The sequence below is a fragment of the Taudactylus pleione genome, unplaced genomic scaffold (assembly GCF_031769625.1).
Source record: "Taudactylus pleione unplaced genomic scaffold, aTauple2 ptg000862l, whole genome shotgun sequence".
In the NCBI taxonomy this organism is placed as follows: domain Eukaryota; kingdom Metazoa; phylum Chordata; class Amphibia; order Anura; family Myobatrachidae; genus Taudactylus; species Taudactylus pleione.
In genome coordinates this window covers 1,452,306-1,479,721 of record NW_028285264.1, presented here as the reverse complement: position 1 = coordinate 1,479,721, position 27,416 = coordinate 1,452,306, and the positions used below count along the sequence as shown (strand labels likewise).

Here is a 27,416-nt window from a genome sequence, read left to right as displayed (position 1 = left end):
TACAGAGATGTGCGCTATGCCCATATTATCACTGTTCCTGCTACGTGTTTCCTGTCTGTATACATGCTGGGACTATGGCCTCATACAGAGATGTGCGCTATGCCCATATAATCACTGTGCCTGCTACGGGTTTCCTGCCTATATACATGCTGGGACTATGGCCTCATACAGAGATGTGCACTATGCCCATATAATCACTGTGCCTGCTACGTGTTTCCTGCCTGTATACATGCTGGGACTATGACCTCATACAGAGATGTGCGCTATGCCCATATAATCACTGTGCCTGCTACGGGTTTCCAGCCTTTATACATGCTGGGACTATGGCCTCATACAGAGATGTGCGCTATGCCCATATAATCACTGTGCCTGCTACGGGTTTCCTGCCTGTATATATGCTGGGACTATGGCCTCATACAGAGATGTGCGCTATGCCCATATAATCACTGTGCCTGCTACGGGTTTCCTGTCTGTATACATGCTGGGACTATGGCCTCATACAGAGATGTGCGCTATGCCCATATAATCACTGTGCCTGCTACGGGTTTCCTGTCTGTATATATGCTGGGACTAAGGCCTCATACAGAGATGTGCGCTATGCCCATATAATCACTGTGCCTGCTACGGGTTTCCAGCCTGTATACATGTTTGGACTATGGCCTCATACAGAGATGTGCGCTATGCCCATATATTCACTGTGCATGCTACGGGTTTCCTGCCTGTATACATGCTGGGACTATGGCCTCATACAGAGATGTGCACTTTGCCCATATAATCACTGTGCCTACTACGGGTTTCCTGCCTGTATATATGCTGGGACTATGGCCTCATACAGAGATATGCGCTATGCCCATATAATCACTGTGCCTGCTACGGGTTTCCTGTCTGTACACATGCTGGGACTATGGCCTCATACAGAGATGTGCGCTATGCCCATATAATCACTGTGCCTGCTACGGGTTTCCTGCCTGTATACATGCTGGGACTATGGCCTCATACAGAGATGTGCGCAATACCCACATAATCACTGTGCCTGCTACGGGTTTCCTGTCTGTATACATGCTGGGACTATGGCCTCATACAGAGATGTGCGCTATGCCCATATAATCACTGTGCCTGCTACGGGTTTCCTGTCTGTATATATGCTGGGACTATGGCCTCATACAGAGATGAGCGCTATGCCCATATAATCACTGTGCCTGCTACGGGTTTCCTGCCTGTATACATGCTGGGACTATGGCCTCATACAGAGATGAGCGCTATGCCCATATAATCACTGTGCCTGCTACGGGTTTCCTGCCTGTATACATGCTGGGACTGTGGCCTCATACAGAGATGTGCACTATGCCCATATAATCACTGTGCCTGCTACGGGTTTCCTACCTGTATACATGCTGGGACTATGGCCTCATACAGAGATGTGCGCTATGCCCACATAATCACTGTGCCTGCTACGGGTTTCCTGCCTGTATATATGCTGGGACTATGGCCTCATACAGAGATGTGCGCTATGCCCATATAATCACTGTGCCTGCTACGGGTTTCCTGTCTGTATACATGCTGGGACTATGGCCTCATACAGAGATGTGCGCTATGCCCATATAATCACTGTGCCTGCTACGGGTTTCCTGTCTGTATACATGCTGGGACTATGGTCTCATACAGAGATGTGCGTAATGCCCATATAATCACTGTGCCTGCTACGGGTTTCCAGCCTGTATACATGCTGGGACTATGGTCTCATACAGAGATGTGCGCTATGCCCATATAATCACTGTGCCTGCTACGGGTTTCCTGTCTGTATACATGCTGGGACTATGGCCTCATACAGAGATGTGCTCTATGCCCATATAATCACTGTGCCTGCTACGGGTTTCCAGCCTGTATACATGCTGGGACTATGGTCTCATACAGAGATGTGCGCTATGCCCATATAATCACTGTGCCTGCTAAGGGTTTCCTACCTGTATACATGCTGGGACTATGGCCTCATACAGAGATGTGCGCTATGCCCATATAATCACTGTGCCTGCTACGGGTTTCCTGCCTGTATATATGCTGGGACTATGGCCTCATAAAGAGATGTGCGCTATGCCCATATAATCACTGTGCCTGCTACGGGTTTCCTGCCTGTATATATGCTGGGACTATGGCCTCATAAAGAGATGTGCGCTATGCCCATATAATCACTGTGCCTGCTACGGGTTTCCTGCCTATATATATGCTGGGACTATGGCCTCATACAGAGATGTGCGCTATGACCATATAATCACTGTGCCTGCTACGGGTTTCCTGCCTGTATATATGCTGGGACTATGGCCTCATACAGAGATGTGCGCTATGCCCATATAATCACTGTGCCTGCTACGGGTTTCCTGCCTGTATATATGCTGGGACTATGGCCTCATAAAGAGATGTGCGCTATGCCCATATAATCACTGTGCCTGCTACGGGTTTCCTGCCTGTATATATGCTGGGACTATGGCCTCATACAGAGATGTGCGCTATGCCCATATAATCACTGTGCCTGCTACGGGTTTCCTGCCTATATATATGCTGGGACTATGGCCTCATACAGAGATGTGCGCTATGACCATATAATCACTGTGCCTGCTACGGGTCTCCTGTCTGTATATATGCTGGAACTATGGCCTCATACAGAGATGTGCGCTATGACCATATAATCACTGTGCATGCTACGGTTTTCCTGCCTGTATATATGCTGGGACTATGGCCTCATACAGAGATGTGCGCTATGCCCATATAATCACTGTGCCTGCTACGGGTCTCCTGCCTATATTCATGCTGGGACTATGGCCTCATACAGAGATGTGCGCTATGCCCATATTATCACTGTGCCTGCTATGGGTTTCCTGCCTATATATATGCTGGGACTATGGCCTCATACAGAGATGTGCGCTATGACCATATAATCACTGTGCCTGCTACGTGTTTCCTGTCTGTATACATGCTGGGACTATGGCCTCATACAGAGATGTGCGCTATGCCCATATTATCACTGTGCCTGCTATGGGTTTCCTGCCTATATATATGCTGGGACTATGGCCTCATACAGAGATATGCGCTATGCCCATATAATCACTGTGCCTGCTACGGGTCTCCTGTCTGTATATATGCTGGAACTATGGCCTCATACAGAGATGTGCGCTATGACCATATAATCACTGTGCCTGCTACGGGTCTCCTGCCTATATTCATGCTGGGACTATGGCCTCATACAGAGATGTGCGCTATGCCCATATAATCACTGTGCCTGCTACGTGTTTCCTGTCTGTATACATGCTGGGACTATGGCCTCATACAGAGATGTGCGCTATGCCCATATAATCACTGTGCCTGCTACGGGTTTCCTGCCTTTATACATGCTTGGACTATGGCCTCATACAGAGATGTGCGCTATGCCCATATAATCACTGTGCCTACTACGGGTTTCCTGCCTGTATATATGCTGGGACTATGGCCTCATACAGAGATGTGCGTTATGCCCATATAATCACTGTGCCTGCTACGGGTTTCCTGCCTGTATACATGCTGGGACTATGGCCTGATACAGAGATGTGCGCTATGCCCATATAATCACTGTGCCTGCTACGGGTTTCCTGCCTGTATACATGCTGGGACTATGGCCTGATACAGAGATGTGCGCTATGCCCATATAATCACTGTGCCTGCTACGGGTTTCCTGCCTGTATACATGCTGGGACTATGGCCTGATACAGAGATGTGCGCTATGCCCATATAATCACTGTGCCTGCTACGGGTTTCCTGCCTGTATACATGCTGGGACTATGGCCTGATACAGAGATGTGCGCTATGCCCATATAATCACTGTGCCTGCTATGGGTTTCCTGCCTGTATACATGCTGGGACTATGGCCTCATACAGAGATGTGCGCTATGCCCATATAATCACTGTGCCTGCTACGGGTTTCCTGCCTGTATACATGCTGGGACTATGGCCTCATACAGAGATGTGCGCTATACCCATATAATCACTGTGCCTGCTACGGGTTTCCTACCTGTATATATGCTGGGACTATGGCCTCATACAGAGATGTGCGCTATGCCCATAAAATCACTGTGCCTGCTACGGGTTTCCTGCCTGTATACATGCTGGGACTATGGCCTCAGACAGAGATGTGCGCTATGCCCATATAATCACTGTGCCTGCTACGGGTTTCCTGCCTATATACATGCTGGGACTATGACCTCATACAGAGATGTGCTCTATGCCCATATAATTACTGTGCCTGCTACGGGTTTCCTGCTTGTATACATGCTGGGACTATGGCCTTATACAGAGATGTGCGCTATGCCCATATAATCACTGTGCCTGCTACGGGTTTCCTACCTGTGTACATGCTGGGACTATGACCTCATACAGAGATGTGCGCTATGCCCATATAATCACTGTGCCTGCTACGGGTTTCCTGCCTGTATATATGCTGGGACTATGGCCTCATACAGAGATGTGCGCTATGCCCATATAATCACTGTGCCTGCTACGGGTTTCCTACCTGTGTACATGCTGGGACTATGACCTCATACTGAGATGTGCGCTATGCCCATATTATCACTGTGCCTGCTACGTGTTTCCTGTCTGTATATATGCTGGGACTATGGCCTCATACAGAGATGTGCTCTATGCCCATTTAATCTCTGTGCCTCCTACGGGTTTCCTGCCTGTATATATGCTGGGACTATGGCCTCATACAGAGATGTGCGCTATGCCCATATAATCACTGTGCCTGCTACGGGTTTCCTGCCTGTATATATGCCTGGACTAAGGCCTCATACAGTTATGTGCGCTATGCCCATATAATCACTGTGCCTGCTACGGGTTTCCTCCCTGTATATATGCTGGGACTATGGCCTCATACAGAGATGTGCGCTATGCCCATATAATCACTGTGCCTGCTACGGGTTTCCTGCCTGTATACATGCTGGGACTATGGCCTCATACAGAGATGTGCGCTATGCCCATATAATCACTGTGCCTGCTACGGGTTTCCTGCCTGTATATATGCTGGGACTATGGCCTCATACAGAGATGTGCGCTATACCCATATAATCACTGTGCCTGCTACGGGTTTCCTGCCTGTATACATGCTGGGACTATGACCTCATACAGAGATGTGCGCTATGCCCATATAATCACTGTGCCTGCTACAGGTTTCCTGCCTGTATACATGCTGGGACTATGGCCTCATACAGAGATGTGCGCTATGCCCATATAATCACTCTGCCTGCTACGGGTTTCCTGCCTGTATACATGCTGGGACTATGGCCTCATACAGAGATGTGCGCTATGCCCATATAATCACTGTGCCTGCTATGGGTTTCCTGTCTGTATTCAGGGGAGACCATGTTTGAGTTCACCGGGTATTGGAAACGTTGGCCCTCATTCAGAGCCGTACGCTCTGAGCAGAGCGCATGCTCTGAATGAGGGCCGGCCTCCATGAAAATGGAGCGTCCTTCAGGACGCTCGTATAGCTGTGGGTCACCACCCACAGGCTATACGAGCGTGCATTTTGATGGCCGCGATGGTCGTGACCATCGCGACCATCGAAATTGCGAGCCAGAGCCTGCGGTTGAGGTTTTCAACCGCAAGCTCCGGAGTGATTTTGGCTCTATCAGAGCCAAAATCACTCCCACTGACATCACTAGTGATGTCAGTGGGCCGGCTTTTGACGGGAGGCGTTCCCGTGGGAACGCCCCCGTCAGGGAGGCACGCCCCCGGCACGCCTACCAAAGGGGGCATGCTGTCAATCAACATTGACAGCACGCCCCCTTTGATTGGACACAACGAGCGAAGGACTTTCCTTCGCTCGTCGCATCTGGCACATGCGCACGACGGAGCTCCCTCCGTCGTGCGCATGCTCAGTCCAGAACATCGACCCACTTGTGAGCGGACAGCCGCTCGCGAGTGGGTCTGAATCAGGCCTGTAGTTCGCTAATTGTGCCCTGATCCTTAGGTTCAGCAATAACACAGGTAAGGAGGAGAGAAAGTTACAACAGCACCTTTATTGCATAATAATGTCAACAATATGCAAAACAAAAGACTAAAACCACTAAAAAAAATTTAGCACCTTAAATAACGTGTCAGGGTATTACTAGTCTCATTAACTCATCATCCCCCATAAAGTCTATAACAGCCCAGAGACAAGCCAGCAAGCACAGTCCCTTTATCTCACCAGGCTTTGGGTAAGGGTCCTGGCCAAGCTCTTCACCTGCATGGTGGGGCTCTGGGTCTCAGTCACCCTGCTCCAGCCGCCACACCAAATACCACAGAACCAGCGAGCTGCTCTGGATGGAGCGATGCCTCGTACAGGTCCTCAGTGGTGACTCAGATTTGCCAGTAATCCAGCAGATTATCTCCCACATATATACTAGGTGCTTGTAGAGATCAATACTGCAACATCAGGCAGGATCTGAAATACCCCCTCACTGAACTTGTGCTCCTCAAACTCCCCCTCCCCTTCCCTTCTGCTACCTGGGGTGTGTGACTAAAGTCCATTGGTCAGGGGGTATATAATGGATGATGTTGAATGGGTGGGTCAGTCTTCTACACTGTGACTGGGAGATTGCTGATGCTACCACCCTGGTGTCTGCTGGGAATCCTGTACACAGTGGGGTGTATGGGATCAGATTACCGGCCTCTCCAGAGATAACCTGGTTACTAATTATCCTAATATAATCTAATTATACAGTCAGGGAACTAGACTTATTCCTACTGACAACTATGCACACACTGAACATAGTATAACAAAATAAATTACAATTCCGAATATAATGGATACAATATAACTATACAATATAATAAACATCTAACTTATTTTAAAGCCTGTTATGGGAACCAAGGACAAAAAGTCACTCATAATTGTGCAAAATGAGGTACAACATGGCTGTGAGTTAAGGGAGCCCTCATGTCATCACACCATGTATATTGGGGCTGGGGGGTAGTAGGGGCATGTGTCCTCTGTGATGGAATAGGGTGGGGGGAAAGCAGTGGGGCCGTGTACATGAGAGATGGAGAATTCTGGATTTGGGGTGATATGTGTGCGACCTCACAGCTGGAGATGATATAATGAGAGGACCTTACTGAGTGCTGCCATCAGCCCAATTTCCTGTCCACATGTTCCCCTGGTAATGGCTTCCTTCAGGAGATAATCCAATCCAGAACTCCTGTGCTGTGATAGTCACCAGTTTCTGTGAACACACCACATATAGATAACATATAAAGGTTAGAATTAGTGCTCTGTGCATTTATATCTATATCATAGAGAGGAAACTGTAATATGGCTTCTGGTCTGACACTAAATATAACGGAGGTTAGGAATAGAGCCGACGGCACATAAACTTCTAGTCAGGGATAGAGGGGTTAATAAATTTAAAAATGTTTGTTGACAGTAGTAGGCAGATGTGATAGGACGTTAGGTTAGGGGCGGAGTGAGTGAGAGGGTGTGGTGATAGGACGTTGGGTTAGGGGCGGGGTGAGTGAGAGGGTGTGGTGATAGGACGTTAGGTTAGGGGCGGGGTGAGTGAGAGGGTGTGGTGATAGGACGTTAGGTTAGGGGCGGGGTGAGTGAGAGGGTGTGGTGATAGGACGTTAGGTTAGGGGCGGGGTGAGTGAGAGGGTGTGGTGATAGGACGTTAGGTTAGGGGCGGGGTGAGTGAGAGGGTGTGGTGATAGGACGTTAGGTTAGGGGCGGGGTGAGTGAGAGGGTGTGGTGATAGGACGTTAGGTTAGGGGCGGGGTGAGTGAGAGGGTGTGGTGATAGGACGTTGGGTTAGGGGCGGGGTGAGTGAGAGGGTGTGGTGATAGGACGTTAGGTTAGGGGCGGGGTGAGTGAGAGGGTGTGGTGATAGGACGTTGGGTTAGGGGCGGGGTGAGTGAGAGGGTGTGGTGATAGGACGTTAGGTTAGGGGCGGGGTGAGTGAGAGGGTGTGGTGATAGGACGTTGGGTTAGGGGCGGGGTGAGTGAGAGGGTGTAGTGAATCTACTGTGGAAAATCTGCCTCTTTGAATTGATCTGCGACCAGGGAAGTACTGTTCCTTTATTAACAAATCTGTCTGTTGGGATAATCGTTTTTATTCATCCCTACTTTCTCTTTCCCTACTTTATATCTTTCCCTACTCTCTTCTCCATACTTTCCCTATATCTACACTCTTTTTTCTTAGCTAACTTTTCTTTCTCTTTCTTTGCTCTACCTATCTTGCTAACCTGCATTAGCACTATGAGCCGCCCCCAGCGCGCGCGCTCGGTACCCGCCCGTCTGTCAGACGGTGTCGGGCCCGGTGCTCTTTATTCCCCGCAGGTCCTGCCCTCCCGGCGTTCGGGAGGGTCAGGTACAGCGGGCCCCTTATCAGGCAACGCTGCGGTCCCATGCACGCGGCTGCGGCGGTCCCGTGAGGCGCCACAGTTGCTGCCTCCGCCTGCCCCTGGTTCCCCGCTGGTCGCCAGTACTAGTGCGACTGGGGACCAGGGCAGGCGGGGATCGGGGGTGGCTGGGCATAATACAGCGCCCGCGCGAGTAGCGGGCGCTCACTCCGGCCGTTCCCGCGGCCAGCAGCGCTCAGTTACACCGCCCGTCCCTTCTCCCCCAATTGCCGCTCAGAGTGAGCCGGCTGAAGTCCGGGGGGAAGGGCGGCGGAAGCGGCCACATAAGCGTGCAGGCCGGATGCCTGTCATGGCGCCGGCTTGCACGCAGGCCAATATTTCTTCAGGCGGGGGGCGGAGACGAAGGGGGCGGAGCCAACGCCTGCATAGTGACAGGCAGGTTAATCCGCCCCCTCTTCTGCTGCCCTCTGTTTATAATGATGCAGACATGGGGTCCCCCATGTCTGCAGTAGCCAGCTCCTCCAGGCCTGCGGGGGTGGCAGCTGCTCCGGCGTCTGCTATGCCCGCAGGGCCTGCGGCACCAGGGAGCGCTCTGTTGCTGGATGCTGGTGCCATAGCCGGACTGCTGGTGTCTGTGGTGGGTGCACTGACACCGCTTTTGACCCAGCAGCCCAAAAACGCTGACACTGGAGGCCCTTCTGCGTCAGCGGTGTCCGCCATGCAGACGCAGCTTGGCCCTCTGGTGCAGCAATTAGGCAGGATTTGCGGTCTTTCCCTCGTTCCCATGCCCGCAGCTCCTTCCGTTTCTTTCTCTCCCTCTGCCATCTCCCTTCCACAGCCCAATCAGGCTACGGACACAGACAATGCGCACGATGCCGCCTCAGTCTCTTCTTTTACAGACGACAGTCTGGAGGAGTTAACAGTGGTCGCAGCCCCGACCAGAAGTGCGACGGCAGAAGTCGGAGCTAACGCAGGCGCTGGAGTTACCAATGCCCTTGCCATTGCTTCTGGTGAGTGTGACAGTACATCTGACTGCGGGTCTACTTCCATTTCCTCCTCCTCTTCAAGCGATAGTTCGCGGAAGGCTAGGCGTAAAAGGGCAAGGAGGTCTCGCAGACGTCGCTCACGTCGTCACAGGCATTCTAGCGAACGGTCCTCTGGCAGTAGTACCAGTGTAGATCGCGGAGCGGGTCCGGAGGATATTGTACACTGCGCTAATACAGCTGTCACTCGAGGTATGCGTACCAGGGTTAAGCAGCGGATCAAAAAAGGGTGCTACGTAGATATGTTCACCCTTACAGCTACGGCGAAGAAAGCTGCTGCGACCGCAAAGGCAAAAGAGGGTATTGGTCTGGAGGCCTTTAAGTCTTACACGAATTGGTTATCTGGGTTCTGCGTGTTCTCAACTTGCTATCTCAAAACCAGGCCTTCCGAGTACCTTAATGTGATAAGATATTTACACCTGATACATGGCCTATTCAAGGCCTCACGCAGTACGGCGTGGCGCCAATACGACGAAGAGTTTCGTCGAAAGCAAGATCGGGTTAAGGTCATGGAATTGGGTTGTAAAGATGTTGAAGTGTGGATGGAGGTTACACAGCCTACACACGTCCTTGTTGATCAGTCCCCTGGGCGGCCAGTTCAACCCTCGTCCCCCTCGGCACCAAGGACAGCCAATGGATGGCAAAACAAGCGGAAGTGTTACGCATACAACAATGGGAATTGTACCCTTGGTAACAGGTGTCGCTTTCGACACCAGTGCCTCCGCTGCGGCGCGGCACACCCCAGTAAGGACTGCTCCCGCGGTCCAGGAGGAGCTCAGGCCTCCTCTGCAGCACCCTCTGCCAAACGGTCGGGGGCTGGGACTTCGAAGTAAAGCGTCGACTCCCATTCGTCTGGATGCCATGGCAAAATGGTTAGACTGGTATCCTGTGCGGGACAACGCCGCCTTTTTGCGTAAGGGTTTTGCAGAGGGATTTTCGCTTCCAATAATACGGCCTGTCGGTTCCGGGTCCCCTAGGAATTTACGCTCAGCCTGCAATTTACCTCACGTGCTAAAGGATAAGGTTATGAAGGAGGTCGGGCTGGGTCGCATGATTGGACCTTTCCCGCAGCCTCCGATACCCGATCTGGTCCTTTCCCCTGTGGGTGTTGTCCCCAAGAAGGCCCCCGGGAGTTACCGTTTAATTCAGCACCTGTCACATCCGTCAGGCACGTCGGTTAACGACGCCATAGATGTTGAGGTCTGCCGCGTACAGTACCAGTCATTCGAATCTGCGTTAGCATTGGTTCGCGCAGCGGGTCCGGGTTCTTTCATGGCGAAAGTGGACATTGAGTCCGCCTTCAGATTGTTGCCCCTGCATCCTGAATCATTTCGCTTCATGTTGTTTCGGTTGACGGATGGCTATTACTTGGACAAATGTCTTCCGATGGGCTGTTCTATTTCCTGCGCGTTCTTCGAGCGTTTCAGTTCCTTTCTCCATTGGTGTGTCGCGGTGGGGTCTGGGGAGACGAGCATAGCCCATTACTTGGTTGACTTCTTGTGCGTAGGTCCAGCTGGTTCGCGTCGCTGCAATCGTCTCCTTTTTTCATTGCAAGCACTCTTCTCGGAATTTGGAGTACCTATCGCGCACGATAAAACTGAGGGCCCAGCCACTAAGCTGGTTTTCTTGGGTATTGAAATTGATACCTTGGAGGGTCTTTGCCGGCTGCCGCCGGACAAGATTCGTCATTTGCAGGATATTATACTCCTAGCGTTGGCAGGAGGAAAGGTAACTCTTCGTCAAGGTCAATCCCTGCTCGGGCTGTTTAACTTCGCGTGTCGAGTTATCCCGATGGGGAAGATTTTCTGTCGGAAGCTACAGAGGGCTTTGGTAGGGCTGCGTCACCCGCACCATTTTCTGCGACTGTCGTCTGAACTAAAGCTGGACCTGGCGGTTTGGGACGCATTTTTGGTCGATTTTAATGGAGTGCGCGTCTGGCCTGCGGATCCTCAGCCTAATGCTTGCCTGCAGCTCTTCACGGATGCTGCTGGATCATCAGGTTTCGGATCTTTTTTGGGAGGAGATTGGTGTTTTTCAGTTTGGCCGGCTGAATGGGCACAGGCAGGATTGACCAAGAACTTGCTCCTACTGGAGCTGTTTCCCATAGTGGTGGCATTAGAGCTATGGTGTCAGCGGTTGCGCGACCGTTCCATAGTTTTTTGGTGCGATAACCTGGGGGTAGTACATGCGATCAATAACCAAAGATCGTCGTCGCTGCCAGTGTTGCGGCTGCTTGCTTGGCTGGTTCTGCGCGCTTTGCAGTTTAACATATTGTTCACAGCTCGTCATGTGCCGGGTACTGATGATTCCATTGCTGATGCGCTCTCCAGACAGGATTGGCGAAGGTTCCGCGAATTGGCCCCGTACGCGGCATTAAAAGGTGAGCTTTGTCCATTTCATTGTTGGCAGATCATCAAACCAGAATGGAAGATCTCGCACGTCGGTCCGTGGCCCCACGGACGTTGACGGCCTACCAGACATCTTGGCAACAGTGGGAGAAGTTTTTGCAAGGACGGAGTTCGTCAGGTAACTCTCGTGATACTAATATGGTTGCTTTTGTTTGTTTCTTGTTCGATTCCGGCAGGTCGCGAGCTTATGTTGCCCAGAGGCTTGCTGGGATTTCGTTATTTTTGCGCCTAGCGGGGCGGAGGGACATAACTAAGGGTTTTTTAATACAAAGGGCCCTTAGGGGTTGGTCTCGCACCAGGCCTGCCACGGATGACCAGCATCGTCCTATTGGTCCTGATTTGTTAGCGCGTCTAGGTGAAAGTTTGACGGGCATTTGTTCTTCGCAATTCGAGGTTCTGTTATTCCGCCTCGCTTTTGCGATGGCCTTTCATGGCTTTTCGCATCAGCGAGCTGGTAGCGTCTTCACGCCGCGCTCAGCCCCCTCGGCGTTCCAAGACCGATCAGTTGGGTAGAGGTCGCTGGGTGTTCCTGAAGTCCTGTCCTGATGACGGGATTTGTCCGGTTCACTTGGCCTCCCAATATACACTTTGCAGGCCAATGCGGCCGGGGGCTTGGCTTATGCACGAGGACGGAAGTCCTTTGACTAAATTCCAATTTAGATCGGTCTTCCATCGCTGCATACGGCACCTTGGGCTTTCCCCTTCAGATTACGGCACCCATTCTTTTAGAATAGGTGCCGCCACTTTTGCGGCCTCCTCGGGTCTTTCTTCACAGGAGATCCAGGCTCTCGGAAGATGGAAGTCCAATGCCTACAGAAATTATGTTCGTCTGGAATCATAAATTGTTATACTTTATTCGTTTGGACTTGAGTGCCTTGGCCAACTCGCTGCCTTTCCGGTGGGGGTCCCGAGAGATTTTGCCCTGTTTTTTGCCCTGCTTTGGACATTGATCGTTTAGCTTAATATAATATTAATGTGAACGAATGAAATATAGAAAAGATCCTGCAGGTTTTTTTGTAGGTTTTCACCTCGGGTCAAGTCTTCCTCCCCCCCTCCCATCCTCCCACTCCTCCTTTGTGATTTACATGCTGCATATATGCTTATCTATTTTATTTCTGTATATTTGCAGGTGTCCAGGACGCTAGGCCCATTTGGCTCATTGGTCACTCTTTTATTTTTTGGGCTGAGCAGTCACGCTTTGCTGTAGATGCCTCCGTGTTCCCATGTTGGGAGAGTGTTAGGTGGTTGGGGCAGAGGGGCATGCTTTGGGAAGCTTTGTTGCGCAACTTGCACAGGTCAGTGGCTGAATTTGGTTCCCCTTTAGTGTTAATTATACATCTCGGGGGCAATGATTTGGGCCAGCAAACTTCCTTAGAGTTGCGCCATGCGATTGTTCGTGACTTGAGAAAGGTGGTTCGGTTATTGCCTAACTGCCTTTTGGTGTGGTCCCCTATCATCGCCAGGCTTTCATGGCAATATTGCTATAATAGTGTGGCTTTGGACAGGTCCAGGAGGAAGGTTAACAAATGGGTGGCTAGGCACGTGCTGGAATTGGGAGGGTTGGTGGTGCACCATCCTTTAATTCGGATTCAGGATGCCCACCTTTTCCGCAGGGATGGAGTTCATCTTACTGAGGAGGGTAATTTTTTGTTTCTAGAAGATATTTTTGCAGTTTTTAAGGGTTTGGTTTGTTAGCATGGTGGCTGGCTGCTTCTCTTCTGAGAGCCGCTGTGGCGGGAAAGACCGGCAATATTGAAGTGTCCATCTTGCAGCAGTAATAGCGGTGCGCACCCCTTCAATGCACTGGTAGGCTGATTTCACCCTATTGGGGTCAGCGGCACCTCTCGACCGAGCAGGATGTATGGTGCATTGGCATGGGTGTTGGGGCCGCATCACTTGCTCTGAAAGGGATAGTTGGCCCTTGCAAGTTTTAAGATCACCCTACCCTTGTGTGGGATAGTTGGCCCTCACAAGTTGTGATCTACTTCCGGCCTAAGACAAGTGGACGCTGGTTAGTTGCCGTTCTTTCTCCTGCCACCATGTCTACCTTGTAACCAAATAAAGCTGACCAATTAATTTAAACGGCATAACTTGGTCTCCTGTGTTTATTTTAGTTTAGTTTAAGTTTATGGGTCACATCTATCATCTGACGATAGAAAGTTTATGGGCCTATATGTTATTTTGATTATAGTGCTCCGAGCGGACCCCGATAATTAACATAACTTGCCATAAGCACCGGAGCAATTCATCATTGCTCCAGTATGGAGACAACCGATTTGAAAGACAGCTGTCTCCCCAAAGCAACTTCACTGCTCCTTTCAGAACAGTGAAACTTAGTACTTCTGAGTCAACTCGGCAGTACTAGTGCACCTGCATGACCCCGAGTTCACGCAGACGCACAAAGCCCCAACGTCCGGCGGAAGGAGCCAGACAGGGGCAGAGAGAGCCAAAAGGGTGTGCACTGCTAGCGGGAGCAAATGCCATCTGAAGATGGCGAATGCTCCTGCAATCAAGCTCCGAAAATATTGGGGCCACATCGGAAGTGAAAGGTAAGTAGGGGATATCTGTGATCTCTCTACTGCATTACCTTTTTGATGAATTGCCCAGACACGTAATTTCTACAAAAGTAGGTGACAATGTTAATTTTCTGCTTTTGTATAAGAGATCACAGCATTGGGCTGTCTGCTAGATGATAATGAGAGCTTCCCCTCTTTCTTTAGAGAGAGATATGAGAGAGAGAGAGAGAGAGAGAGAGAGAGTGAGAATCAAAACTCCTACATTATGGGTTATGTGGTCTTCCTGTTCCTCTGGGGAGGCTTTATGTCCTCTTCCAAGATGGCTGCCAAGATCACTACAGTGCAAGTACAGAGCCCATTTTATCTTTGAGTGACATGGTTAGCTCATATGAGAGACCCAGTTAATACCTGTATATTAACCTGTTCCAGCATCTGTGCACCACTACCCAATTGCAGCATACACTCACCGGTTGTTAAACTGTATAGCACCCTGATTGGCTCAAGCTCCACTCCTTCACTTATGTACATGTAACATTGAGTATGTCTGTACATATAATATTTAATAAACCAACAACACTAAGTAACTGCACTGTTAATAGTTTTAAACATCTGCAGGTGTATGCCTACATAACTCTGCAATAACAAAACCTGTGCACACATCATTTCCAACAGGTTATGGGACCAGACACCCAAAAACATAAACATGCCAGCTATTGGGATTCCCACAGCAGTACACTGATGACATCTTAAGGACATGTGTAGTGCTGTTCTGCATAGAAGCACAGAGTGAAGACTACACAGAGAACTTCCAGTACAATATGTTAGCACAGAAGCTCTGTAAGAGCACAGGGCCTGATTCAGACCCACTTGCAAGCGTTATGCGCTCGCGAGCGGGTCGATGTTTGGCCACTGCGCATGCGCACGCCAGAGCCGGCTCCGACGTGTGCAAGCGCGAGGCCTGGCTAGCGAAGGGTTCTCCAAAGTGGGGCAGCTGTCGATTTTGATTGACAGCTTGCCCCGTTTTGGAGGCGGGAAGGAGGGGTGGCTGGCCAAATGGAGGTGTTCCCGAAGGAACGCCTGCCATTTGGGGGTGGCCCCAGTGACATCACGGGTGATGTCAGTGGGTGAGCTTCTGGCTCTAGTAGAACCAAAAGCTCACTGGGGCTTGCGGGAACGAGACCCTACCACAAGGGTCTCATTGCAAGCCCTGAGGGTCGCGATGGTCGAGACCATCGCGACCATCACCTGGCTGCTCGCAATAGCTGTGGGTGGTCACCCACAGTTAGGCGAGCGGCCAGGAGGCCGCACAAACTAAAAAAAAAAAAGGCCCTGATTCAGAGCGAGCACTCTTTCACAGTGTCCGGCTCGGAATCAAGCCCACAGAGCAAGGACAGCACAAACTTTTTCCAGTGCAATACAGCAGAAGTGAAGCTGATTAGAATCAGAAGCAGCACAGTAATGTCTGTAACAAGCCTACATAGAGGAGCTATACCCATGCAGCTGAACTGTGTTGTTGCACATGAATCAATGTAATGGTGAATGTTTCACCAAGTTAACCAAATGTGACCCTATCACTATGAAATGAATTGGCAAACAAGTCCTTACAACAACAAAAGTTGGGACAATTAAAGCTTTCTTAAATATTGTGACAAAAACCAAAGTCACAGAAATCCAAAATCTGCTTTATATACGAGATATTGGAACAAATTTTATAGCCATCAGTGCCCTAGAACAGAGAGGCCACAGAGTTCATTGTGAAAGTGCATTGTGAGAAACTGAATGGAGACTGATATAGTTACACGATGATGACAACTGAGTCACAGTCACTGTAACAAATAACAGAGAAGATTTTGGATACGACAGTGGTCAGAAGCTACAGAGCAGGATGGTCACAGGAATGTCAGTGACTAATGCAGTGAAACCCATATGTGAGAGCTGTATTGTGGAGAAACAACAACTTCAACCATTTCCAAAATCAACAGAACTACAAATAGTTTATTCATATGTGGTCCAATGGAAGTACAGTTTGAGTGGATACAGAATTGTGATGTTTATAGAGGACTTAACAAGGATGACACATGTGTACTTCATCAGAAAAATCTGGTGGCAAAAAAATTAAGGTTTACAATAGAATTGTAGAGAATCAGACAGGTCACAGACTCAAGACCTTGATATCTGATAATGCTGGAAAATATCTCAAGATCTGATAACGTTGGAGCAATTCTTAATAAAATATGGAATAGAGTATCAATTGACTATTGCTTATACTCATGCAAAATGTTGTCAGTGAATGAGTAAACCATACATTAGTAGAAAGAGCAAGATGCATGCTAAGATACTCAGGCCTAGACAAGCAATTTTGGGCAGAAAACATGTCCACAGCAGTTAATGCAACAGTGTACGCAGATCGATCGATGGTGTATACTGTGCATGTATATGCATTACAGTGCATGTGCATGAGTAAACATTGGGTTCACTCTGCAATCATGCACACAGAAAGAAAGCCAGCGCAGATGCAGGGACGGGACAGGGGAGTGGTTGGAGCAATGCAGGTGTGCCTGTCCACTTGAACAACATTTCCAGGATGTGCATAAATTTGCAACTGCGATGGCATATGCAGTTTGAGTACTCACTGTGTGCAACGAGGTTAGCAATTTCCAAGTAAGGTCAGACCTGTTGTAATTCTGCATGAGAGGCCGATGGTACTCTATGTTCCTGATTTCTATGCAGGACTGCAAGATCTTATGTACGTGCAAAAGTGGTAGTGGACAACTCTATGATGGCTTTGCGATTGTAAACATTTGCATATTTTCACAGTGGGTCTGCAATAGCGATCCATAGTGAATCAGGCCCCATGGGCCTATACTCTACCAAAAGAGAGAAGATGAAAGCTTTATTTAAAGACAGTAAAATGCATCATGCTTGGCTATTGCCATGAGAGAAAAGGTTACAGATTGTGGAATCCAAATACCAGAAAACTTATCAAGTCCAGAAATGTTATCTTTAAAGAGACAATGCAAACTGTGGAATAGTTGGAATCTGATATACAGAGCAAGTACAGTATGTATCAGTGGACATTCTAGCAGCTGGAGATATATCTGAATCACAGACATAACAGTTTAACCAAAGAAAAGATCTTCTTCATGGTCAAATATTGGCAAATGCCCTAAAAGGTATGATCAAGAATTTGCATACCTTGCATTCAGTAAGCCTCTAGATATTCAAGAAGCACACAAAAGTGCCAACTGGTCTGAATGGAAGTCATCGATAGACAACGAGATGAAGTCGCTATAACAATATGTAGACTATATTTCAGTGACCAAGTTATTGCAAAACAGTTAGAAGTAAATGGGTCTTCTGCATAAACTTGAAAGCAGATGAAAAGCATTGCACGGTACAAGGCCTGATTGGTTGCAAAAGGTTATATACAAAAATCATGAATTAATTACAGTGAGACATTTCCTTCAGGGGCAAAATACAGTACCTTAGAACTGGTCATGGATATCAGCATTGTATGATATAATACTATCCCAAATTTTGATTTAGCATCCCTGGTGAACTGGCAGAGGACATGTACATGGATCTGCCAAAATACTATAATGGGAAGATGCTCAAGGAAGACGTTCACCTTTAAAAAGGCACAATATGCAGCCCTGTAACAAAAATTACACATTGGGCTACAAGAAATGGGGTTTGACTGTTCAAAAACAAACCATTTTATTTACTATAAATATATACATACTGTAAGGAACCTGGGGACAACACATTATTTGTTAAGCGTGAGGATTAAGCAAGACCTAGAGAAGGGTGTCATATCCATTGTCCAGCAGACATATATTGAAAATAACTTCTGCAAAAGCACAAAAGAGTTTATCACCCAAAGATGAGAAACAGGTATAATATATGAAAAATGTCCCCTATGAGAATGCTATGGGGCATCTGATGCAAGTGTTGGAACTTGGCCCAAGATCATGTGGTGAGTAAAGTCAGCCAGTTTGCTCAAAACTATGAAGACAGCATTGGACAGCTGTAAAAAGTATTTAAAAGGAATGCCATAAATGAAGTTGGAATTCCACATTGAAGTCATTCTGCAATGCCGACTGGGGGGCTGCCATTCCTACATGGGATACTTGTTCCTACTGGCAGGTGCAGTGGGCAGCTAAGGCAAGCAGGAGCAGCCCACAGTAGCATTGTGCATCAGAGAAACAGAATATACAAAATTGACTGAAATGGTCAAGGAGGCTCTACACTTCAAGGAAACCTTGGGTGAACTAAGGGCCTGATTCAGAGCTGCTCGCTGCTGGCGAGTGCTCGCTCTGAATCAGGGCATGTTTTATTTTTGTGTTTTTTTTTCTCCTGCCCGCTCGCAAAGCTGTGGGTGACCACTAGGGGTGAGCGGGTTCGGTTTTCTGAAATCCGAACCCCCCCGAGCCCCCCGATCCGAGGCCGATCCGACTTTGCCCGCCTGACTCGGATCTGAAATCGAGGCAAAACGTCATCATCCCGCCTTCCGGGTCTCACGGGTTTTGGATCCTATATATGGTACCCGCGTCGGCGCCATTTTCTCACTCGGTTGTGGACAGTGAAGAGGGATGGTGGGAGTTAGGGATGGCTGGGCTGTGTAGTGTAGTGTAGTGCAGAGTAGTGTAGTGTAGTGTTGTGCTGAGCTGTGCTGCTGTTGTCCATAGGGGCTGTGTCCACTACTTCAAAGTCCATAGGGGCTGGCAGGACAGTGTTGTGCAGTCAGTTGTCCATAGGGGCTGTGTCCACTGCAAAGTCCTGTGCAGTGGCCCAGTCCTAAAGGGGTGCTGTAGTGTTTTCCAGGGGGTGCTCTGTCCGTCAGGGGTGCTCCCCCCAAGTGCAAACATTTTTTTATATTTTTTCTGTGTTTGTGAAATGTGTGCACTGTGGCTGCACGTGCATCAACAAAGGAGCAGCGCCAAGCGTGCGCCTGTGTCCCATAAGTAAAAGGCCGGCTGGCTTGTCCGTTAAAGGGTGCTGTAACCCCGTAAGGGCACTCCAAACAAAATTAAAAAAAATATTTTTTTGTGTTTGTGAATTGTGTGCGCAGTAGCCGCACGTGCATCAACAAAGTAGTGCCAAGCGTGCACCTGTGTCCCATAAATAAAGGGCTGGCTGGATTTACTGCTAAAGGGTGCTGTAACCCCCAAAGGGCACTCCAAACAAAATAAAAAAATTATTTTCTGTGTTTGTGAATTGTGTGGGCTGTAGCTGCACGTGCATCAACAAAGGAGCAGCGCTAAGTGTGCGCCTGTGTCCCACAAAGTGCACTACTCTCCAGCAAAAATAAAAAAATATTTTCTGTGTTTGTGTGCGCCTTAGCCGCACGTATATATCAATATAACATAAATGGAGGACCAAACTTTCACAGATGAAAATAAAATAGGGAAAGATCAAGAACCACTTCCTCCTAGTGCTGTTGCTGCTGCTGGGAGTTGTTCATCATCCCAGAGAGGAAGTAGGAACACCACTACTTTTACTAAACAATTGACCCTCCAACAGTCTCTACTGAGGAGGATGAAGTACGACAGCAGTCATCCTGAAGCAAAACGTATAACTGAGGCCTTGACTGCTATGTTGGTGTTAGACGTGCGTCCAGTATCCGCCATTAGTGCAGTGGGATTTAGACAATTTATGGAGGTAGTGTGTCCCCGGTTCCAAATCCCGTCTAGATTCCACTTGCATCCTCAAAGCAGCAGCGACAAGCATGCATCTGTCTGTTAAAGGGTGGTGTAACCCTCAAAGAGTGCTCCACAAACAATAAAAAAAATCTTTTTTTTTCTGCATTTGTGAAATGTGTGGGCTGTAGCCGCACCTGCATCCTCAAAGCAGCAGCGACAAGCATGCGTCTGTCTGTTAAAGGGTGGTGTAACCCTCAAAGTGCGCTCCACAAACAATAAAAAAATCTTCTTTTTTTTCTATCTTTGTGAATTGTGTGGGCTGTAGCCACACCTGCATCCTCAAAGCAGCAGCGACAAGCGTGCGTCTGTCTGTTAAAGGGTGGTGTAATCCTCAAAGTGCTCCAAGAAATAAAAAACAATTTTTTTAATGTTTGTGACTTGTGTGCGATGTAGCCGCACGTGCATCAACACAGTAGCAGCGCCAAGCGTGCGCCTGTGTCATAAGTCAAGGGCCGGTTTGGACATCTGGTCCGGACTGAAGGATGTGCCAACAATTTCTGACAAGTCTACTTTCACTGCATATGATACTGTCCTCAAAGCAGCAGCGACAAGCATGCGTCTGTCTGTTAAAGGGTGGTGTAACCCTTAAAGTGCGCTCCACAAAAAATAAAAAAATTTTTTTTTCCTGTCTTTGTGCATTGTGTGGGCTGTAGCCACACCTGCATACTCAAAGCAGCAGCGACAAGCGTGCGTCTGTCTGTTAAAGGGTGGTGTAACCGTCAAAATGCTCCAAAAAATAAAAAACTATTTTTTTAATGTTTGTGACTTGTGTGCGATGTAGCCGCACGTGCATCAACACAGTAGCAGCGCCAAGCGTGCGCCTGTGTCATAAGTCAAGGGCCGGTTTGGACATCTGGTCCGGACTGAAGGACGTGCCAACAATTTCTGACAAGTCTACTTTCACTGCATATGATACTGTCCTCAAAGCAGCAGCGACAAGCGTGCGTCTGTCTGTTAAAGGGTGGTGTAACCCTCAAAGTGCGCTCCACAAAAAATAAAAAATTCTTTTTTTTCCTGTCTTTGTGAATTGTGTGGGCTGTAGCCACACCTGCATACTCAAAGCAGCAGCAACAAGAGTGCATCTGTCTGTTAAAGGATTACATCGGTGACAGCATCAAAGTAGGCATGTCAGACAGTCTGTACATGTACTGGCAGGAAAAAGAGGCAATTTGGAGGCCCCTGTACAAACTGGCTCTATTTTACCTGAGTTGCCCCCCCTCCAGTGTGTACTCCGAAAGAGTGTTTAGTGCAGCCGGTAACCTTGTCAGCGAAAGGCGTAGGAGGTTGCTTCCACAAAATGTGGAGAAGATGATGTTCATAAAAATGAATTATCAACTCTTCCAGGGAGACCAGCCTCCAGAACGTACAGAGGGACCTGTGGTGGTGGATTCCAGTGGGGACGAGTTAATACTCTGTGAGGATGAGGATGTACACAACACTGAAGAGGGTGAGGAATCAGTGAATGAGGAGGATGAGGACGACATCTTGACTTCGTAGAGCCAGTTTGTGCAGGGCCAGATTAATTGCCAGCTTGTTTTGTGGGGGCCCAAATGAACCAATCATTTCAGCCACAGTCGTGTGGCAGACCCTGGTGCTGAAATGATTGGTTTGTTAAAGTGTGCATGTCCTGTTTATACAACATAAGGGTGGGTGGGAGGGCCCAAGGACAATTCCATCTTGCAGCTCTTTTTTTTCTTTGCATTATGTACTGTTTGGTGCCTAGTTTTTCAAACTGCCATCCTGTCTGCCACTGCAGTATCACGCCTAGATGGGCCACGTGTTTGTGCTGCCCACTCGTGTCGCTTAGCATAGTCATCCATCTACCTCGGTGCAACCTTTTGGGCATAAAAAACACTATTGTGAGGTGTGAGGTGTTCAGAATAGACTGGAAATGAGTGGAAATTAAGGTTTTTGAGGTTAATAATAGAATAGGAGCAGAAAAATCAACACATTCTGTGATTTTAGCTGTTTTTATGCTTTTTAAAAAAAAAATACAGATCCAAAACACAAAACCCAGAACCCAAAACACCAAAGGGTGGTTTTGGCAAAACCAATCCAGATCCAAAACATGAAGAAAGATCCAGATCCAAAACCAAAACACAAAACACGAAAAGTGGCCGGTGCACACCCCTAGTGACCACCCACAGCTTGTGCAAGCGACCTGGAGTCCATCGCGATTATTGCGACCATCGGACTTGTGACGAGACCCTGTGGTAGGGCCTCGGGTCCCGCAAGCCCGAGTGGACTTCCTACTTTAATAGAGCAGGAAGTCCACTACTGACATCACTAGTTATGCTGCATACATACTAGATGATAAATTGGACGATAACGATATCATTATTGTTCATCGCGTTCAATATCGTAGAGTGTGTATGCATGATATCATTAACGATGCCTGCTCCCGCACATCTTTAACAATGATTGCCATCACCGGAATATGCAGGGCAACCTGACGATATCATCAGGTTGTGCATGTTCAGGGATGAGGGAGGGTGCCGTCACTGATCGATATCATTAATGATATTGTACAGTGTGCACGCTCAATGTCGTCTTGACATTGAGCCCGGCAGTTCAGGGAAAACACTTAACGATATCGCTCATGGAGAATATCATTAAGTGTGTATGCGGCTTAAAAAGAGTGACGTGGAGAGAGACTGAAGTCTCCTGCTTAGCTCTTATGAGAGACCCAGGTAATACCCTGCATATAAAGCTGTTACTCATTTGCAGCATTCACTGGTGAGCTGTATAGGACTCTGCTTTGCTCAAGTTACGCTCCATCACCAGTGTGCACGTAACAGTGAGTACAGCTGTGCCTACAATACTTCAATAAACCAACACCACTGGTTATGTAACTGGGCTGTTCATAGTCATTTGTTGGTTTATGCCTACATAACTCTGCAATAAAAACATCTGTGCACAAACATCCTTTCCAACAAGTTACACTGTGCGTGCACAAATTTGCTCTGCCCCAGTGAAGTGGTAAGTTATCTTTGCTGCTCCAGGTCAGTATTGCAACCGAAAGATTGCATAAGAAAAGAGGTGTGTTAAACCTCTAGGATGGGGGCAGGCATGTATGCAAATTACTGTTTAGAGTTAGCCTATCGTTAGCAGGGGCGGGTTTTCAATAGAGACATTATATAAGGGGCTAGAAGTGTGGGCCAAAGCCTCTTTGTTCCAGATTCCTCCAGGACAGGGAAGTGCATTTTGTCAGTTGTCATTTTCCTTAATAAAACTCTCTTAGTGCTTCTCCTTCTTCTCTTCTTCTCTCCTCCTTTTCCTTATTGTATTTAGTCTCTTTTCATTTACTTCATATCATTGCTTTTACTTTTCCTTTCTGTCCTCAATCACTGTCTTTTCTGATTTCTTGTTCTGCTGGGGGTGGGTGTAGCTATGTCCTGCCTAGTAATGAGCCTCCCCAGACCCTGGTCCCTGGCTCCACAGTGTCCCCATGTTATTAGGAGCTGCAGGTGTGGTTCCCCTATTGATAGTTCTATCCCCCCCAGGCTGCAGCAGCTTTGTGGAAGGTGTGCCAGTGCGGGGGAGGGGTGCTTCCCTTTAGTCCTTAATGCCCCTGGTCAATATTATCTTTGTGGCTGCAATGGCCAGCACCATAGGCAAATGCAGGAGGGGTTTATGAGTGCCTTACCTGAACCCCCCCTCAGCCCACACCATGATGACTACAATAGAAATGGCATATAATACTAAAGTTGCATGTTTTTTAGGATCCCCTCAGTGTCACAAATGAAATAACTAGCACTACAGTCCCTGTTGATCTTTTAAATGTGTCAGCCAGTAGAAAAAGTTAAAAAGCCAGTAATGAATATTGTTGTGCACCAACTAGATCTGGAAAACATGCACTGTACGGGGTGCACTGATATGGATCACCTATTGGATCAATTATTAATACTGGATAATACACCATCCAGTACATAAGGGGACCAATCTGTGCATCTATGTCCAGGACAGAGCATGGTTTCTTTTTCTGCCCTCTCCCAGATTCCCCAACTTGCTCATATGATCTGTAAAGGAGCCGGCACATGAAATAAAAGGATTCAGCTCAGACAGGATGGCCCTACTTCTACATATAATTACTTACTGTGTCTGCTGGTCCTGTATATGCCAGAATTATATCATTCAGTACATTCGTATGATGTATTTTATAGATGGTCTAAGTGCTGATTATGGCTCTTAATGGTAGAAAACAGTTGCAGCAAACAGTGTCAGTATTATGCTGGGCATTGAGGTATCATTGGGGGAATAGAATGCTTTAGTGATGCGTTATATGACAGTAAGGGGTAATGGCTTTGACTCTGCTTTATTTATCTATAGCACCTTAGATCTAGCTTTTATCTCCTTTGAATCATATTATCAGCCAATAGAGGAGATTGTATTATATACTGTATTCTGAGCATTTAACTTACAAAATAGACAGAATACATGTGCTACAGTGAATTTCTACAGGGTGCACAGCTTATTATTGCAATCACTGCCCCAAGCAGCTATCACCGGGAAGCTCCATTCTCAGCTATGCTCCTACTTCCACAAATATACATTGCTGGAGGTCACGCAGCCTTCGCGTCCTGCCTATGAGGGGTACAACGCGAGCAAAGCAGCTAGTTCAGTTCGTCAGGGCTAACAGCAGGCGTCTGGGGAAAATGCTTCGCCTTTAATAATTCCACATTAAAATGTCGTTTTCGTCACCTCTGCTTGCGATGTGGTGGCAATCACCCAGTTGCCAAGTGTTTCAAGGGGGGTGCCCAGCAGCAGCCTGCACAGCCAGCAAAAGGCACAAGTGCTAAGTAAAGTTCCATCCCCTGTCCGTGTCACAGCGATAGCAAAATGGTTGAGTTGGTTATCGGTTCTGCAGGACGCAGAATTTTCGTTAAAAGGCTTCAGTTTTGGTTTTCGTTTACCTATTTGCAGGGATGTCGACACATATTCGCCTAGAAATTTGAAGTCTGCCTTTGAATTGCCTCACATTCTTAGGGAAAAAGTGGCTGGCGAGGTTAGCGCAGGCGCATTGCTGGGCCTTTTGCAGAACCCCCATTAGGGATCTTGTGAATTCCCCGGTGGGAGTGGTTCCCAAGAAAATTCCAGGAAAATAAGGGCTCATGCAACATCTGTCTTATCCGCCAGGCTCGTCAGTAAATTATGCCATACCAGTTGAGGTTTCCTCGGTGGTGTACCAGTCTTTTGACGATGCTTTGGACGTCATTAGGTGTTATGGTCCGGGCGCACTGATGGCTAAGATAGATGTTGAGTCAGCTTTTCGTCTACTTCCTTTGCACCCAGAGTCATTCCAGTTTATGGGTTTTTAGCTTGGACAACGGATATTGCATAGACAAATGCTTGCCTATGGGGTGTTCTGTGTCCTGTGCGTTTTTCGAGCATTTTAGCACCTTCCTACACTGGTGCGCGGAATTTATTTATTTAATTTTTGCGGTAGTCATGGAATAGCCCACTATCTCGATGACTTTCTGTGTGTCGGCCCTTCCGGTTCAGGCAGATGCAGTTATCTTTTGTTTTCTTTACGAGCGCTGTTTTTTCATTTGGAGTTCCCGTTGCTGTGGACAAAACGGAGGGCCCTTCCCCTTGTCATTCCTGGGTATCGAGATCTGTACCTCGGTGGGTTCTTGTCGCATTCCTCTCGATAAGCCTGTCAAGTAATGCCATAGCGGAATGCACGGCTTCCAGTAGAATTACCCTGCGGCAGGCGCAATCCCTCCTGGGCCTGTAAAGTAATTCCAATGGGCAGAGCTTTTTCACGTAAATTGGAAAGGGCCACGGCTGGTGTCACTAACCGAGACATTTGCTACGTTTATCCTCAGAGATTAAGCAGGACCTCTCTGTCTGGGTCTCGTTTCTTCGGGATTTTAATGGCTTTCGGTTGTGGATGTCTCCAGCCGCTGACAATTTGCAGCTGCAGCTGTTCACCGACGCAGCAGGCACCACGGGGTTCGGATGTTACCTTGATGGCTCCTGGTGCGTTGGCCGTTGGCTGGAAGAATGGGTGGGAAAGGGTTTGACTAAGGACTTACTCCTTCTCAAACTCTTTCCCATAATGGTTTCCTTGGAAATCTGGGGGGAATGGTTACGCAATCGCAGCATCATTATCAGGTGTGACAACCTGGGCTTGGTCCATGCGATACAATCAGCAACATGCGGCTTCCCTGCTGGTTTTGCGCTTGCTAGCGCAGCTGTGCTCACATGTTTGCGCTGTAACATCATGTTTAAGGCAAGACACGTTCCTGGGGTGGAGAATGAGATAGACGATGCGTTATCACGTTTCCAGTGGGCTAGGTCCCGATCTGTGGCCCTGGTGCTGACGTTGTGCTTTGCCCCTCTTATGTTTGGCAGGTGATCGAGCCGGCATGGAGGGCTAAGCAGAACAGTCTTTAGCCCCCTCCACGTTGCGAGCATATCGGCAGGCATGGAATGAATGGGAAGATTATTCCCGTAGCAGCAAACAGGCAGGTAAGAGTCAGCATCATTCGATGCTTTCTTTTATTTGGAGTCTCCGTTTGGCTGGCAGATCCAGGGCTTCTGTTGCGCGCTCTTTGGGGGGCATTGCATTTTATTGTAAATTGAAGGGCCAACCTGACTTTACTAAAAGTTTTCTGATAGTGAAGGCTTTAAAGGGTTGGGCACGGGTCTCCCGGCCAGTAGCTGACCGTAGGAGACCTGTGGACGCTCATCTGCTTCCGGCAGTATTAGGGGCGGTTCTCGGAGTGGCTCTTACTGCATATGAGGCGGTCCTGATTCAAGTGGTGTTTTCGGAGGCTTTTCACGGCACCTTGAGGGTATCGGAGCTGGTGGCATCATCCAAATGGGTTGATGCCGCCATGCTCCTCTCGGATATCCTGGTCAGTGAGAGGTCTGTTCTCTGTAGGATTCGGCAGTCGAAGACCGACCAGACTGGTAGGGGTAGGTGGATCTCGTTGGGTCCATCTAGGGACGAACAGATCTGCCCCGTGGCACTAGCTATGCGGTATGAGTTATTGCAGCCGGATGTTCCTGGTTCATGACTCATGCATATGGACAGGACTCCGCTTACCAAATACCAGTTTGGTTGGTTTTTGAAGAGGTGTGTATCAGTTTTAGGCCTCCCGCCTCAGGATTTTGGTACACACTCGTTTCTGATCGGAGCCGCAACTTCGGCGGCAGCTGCGGGTTTCTCGGCATCAGAAATTAAGGCCCTAGGACATTGGAAATCGGATAGTTATAAAGGTTACATTCGACCTAGGCATGAAGGCCCTTTGTTTAAAGTCATTTCACAGTCTGTTCCGGTTACGTTTATATTTTATGCTTGCCTGGTTTTTGTCTTGTCTCATGTACTGTCCTGTCTTGTCTGTTACCCCTGTCCGTCCTACTCGGGATTAGCTACTC

General features: G+C 48.3%; 1 protein-coding gene across 1 annotated transcript in view; it reads right to left on the bottom strand.

Moving 5' to 3' along the window:
* Positions 1-27,416, bottom strand: part of LOC148474244 (C-type lectin domain family 2 member B-like) — a 128,928-nt gene that overhangs the window by 41,822 nt on the left and 59,690 nt on the right. Inside the window, exon 4 of the mRNA XM_088458897.1 lies at positions 7,123-7,229. Within this exon, the coding sequence (XP_088315023.1) occupies positions 7,123-7,229 (107 nt within the window). The remainder of the gene's footprint in view (positions 1-7,122; positions 7,230-27,416) is intronic.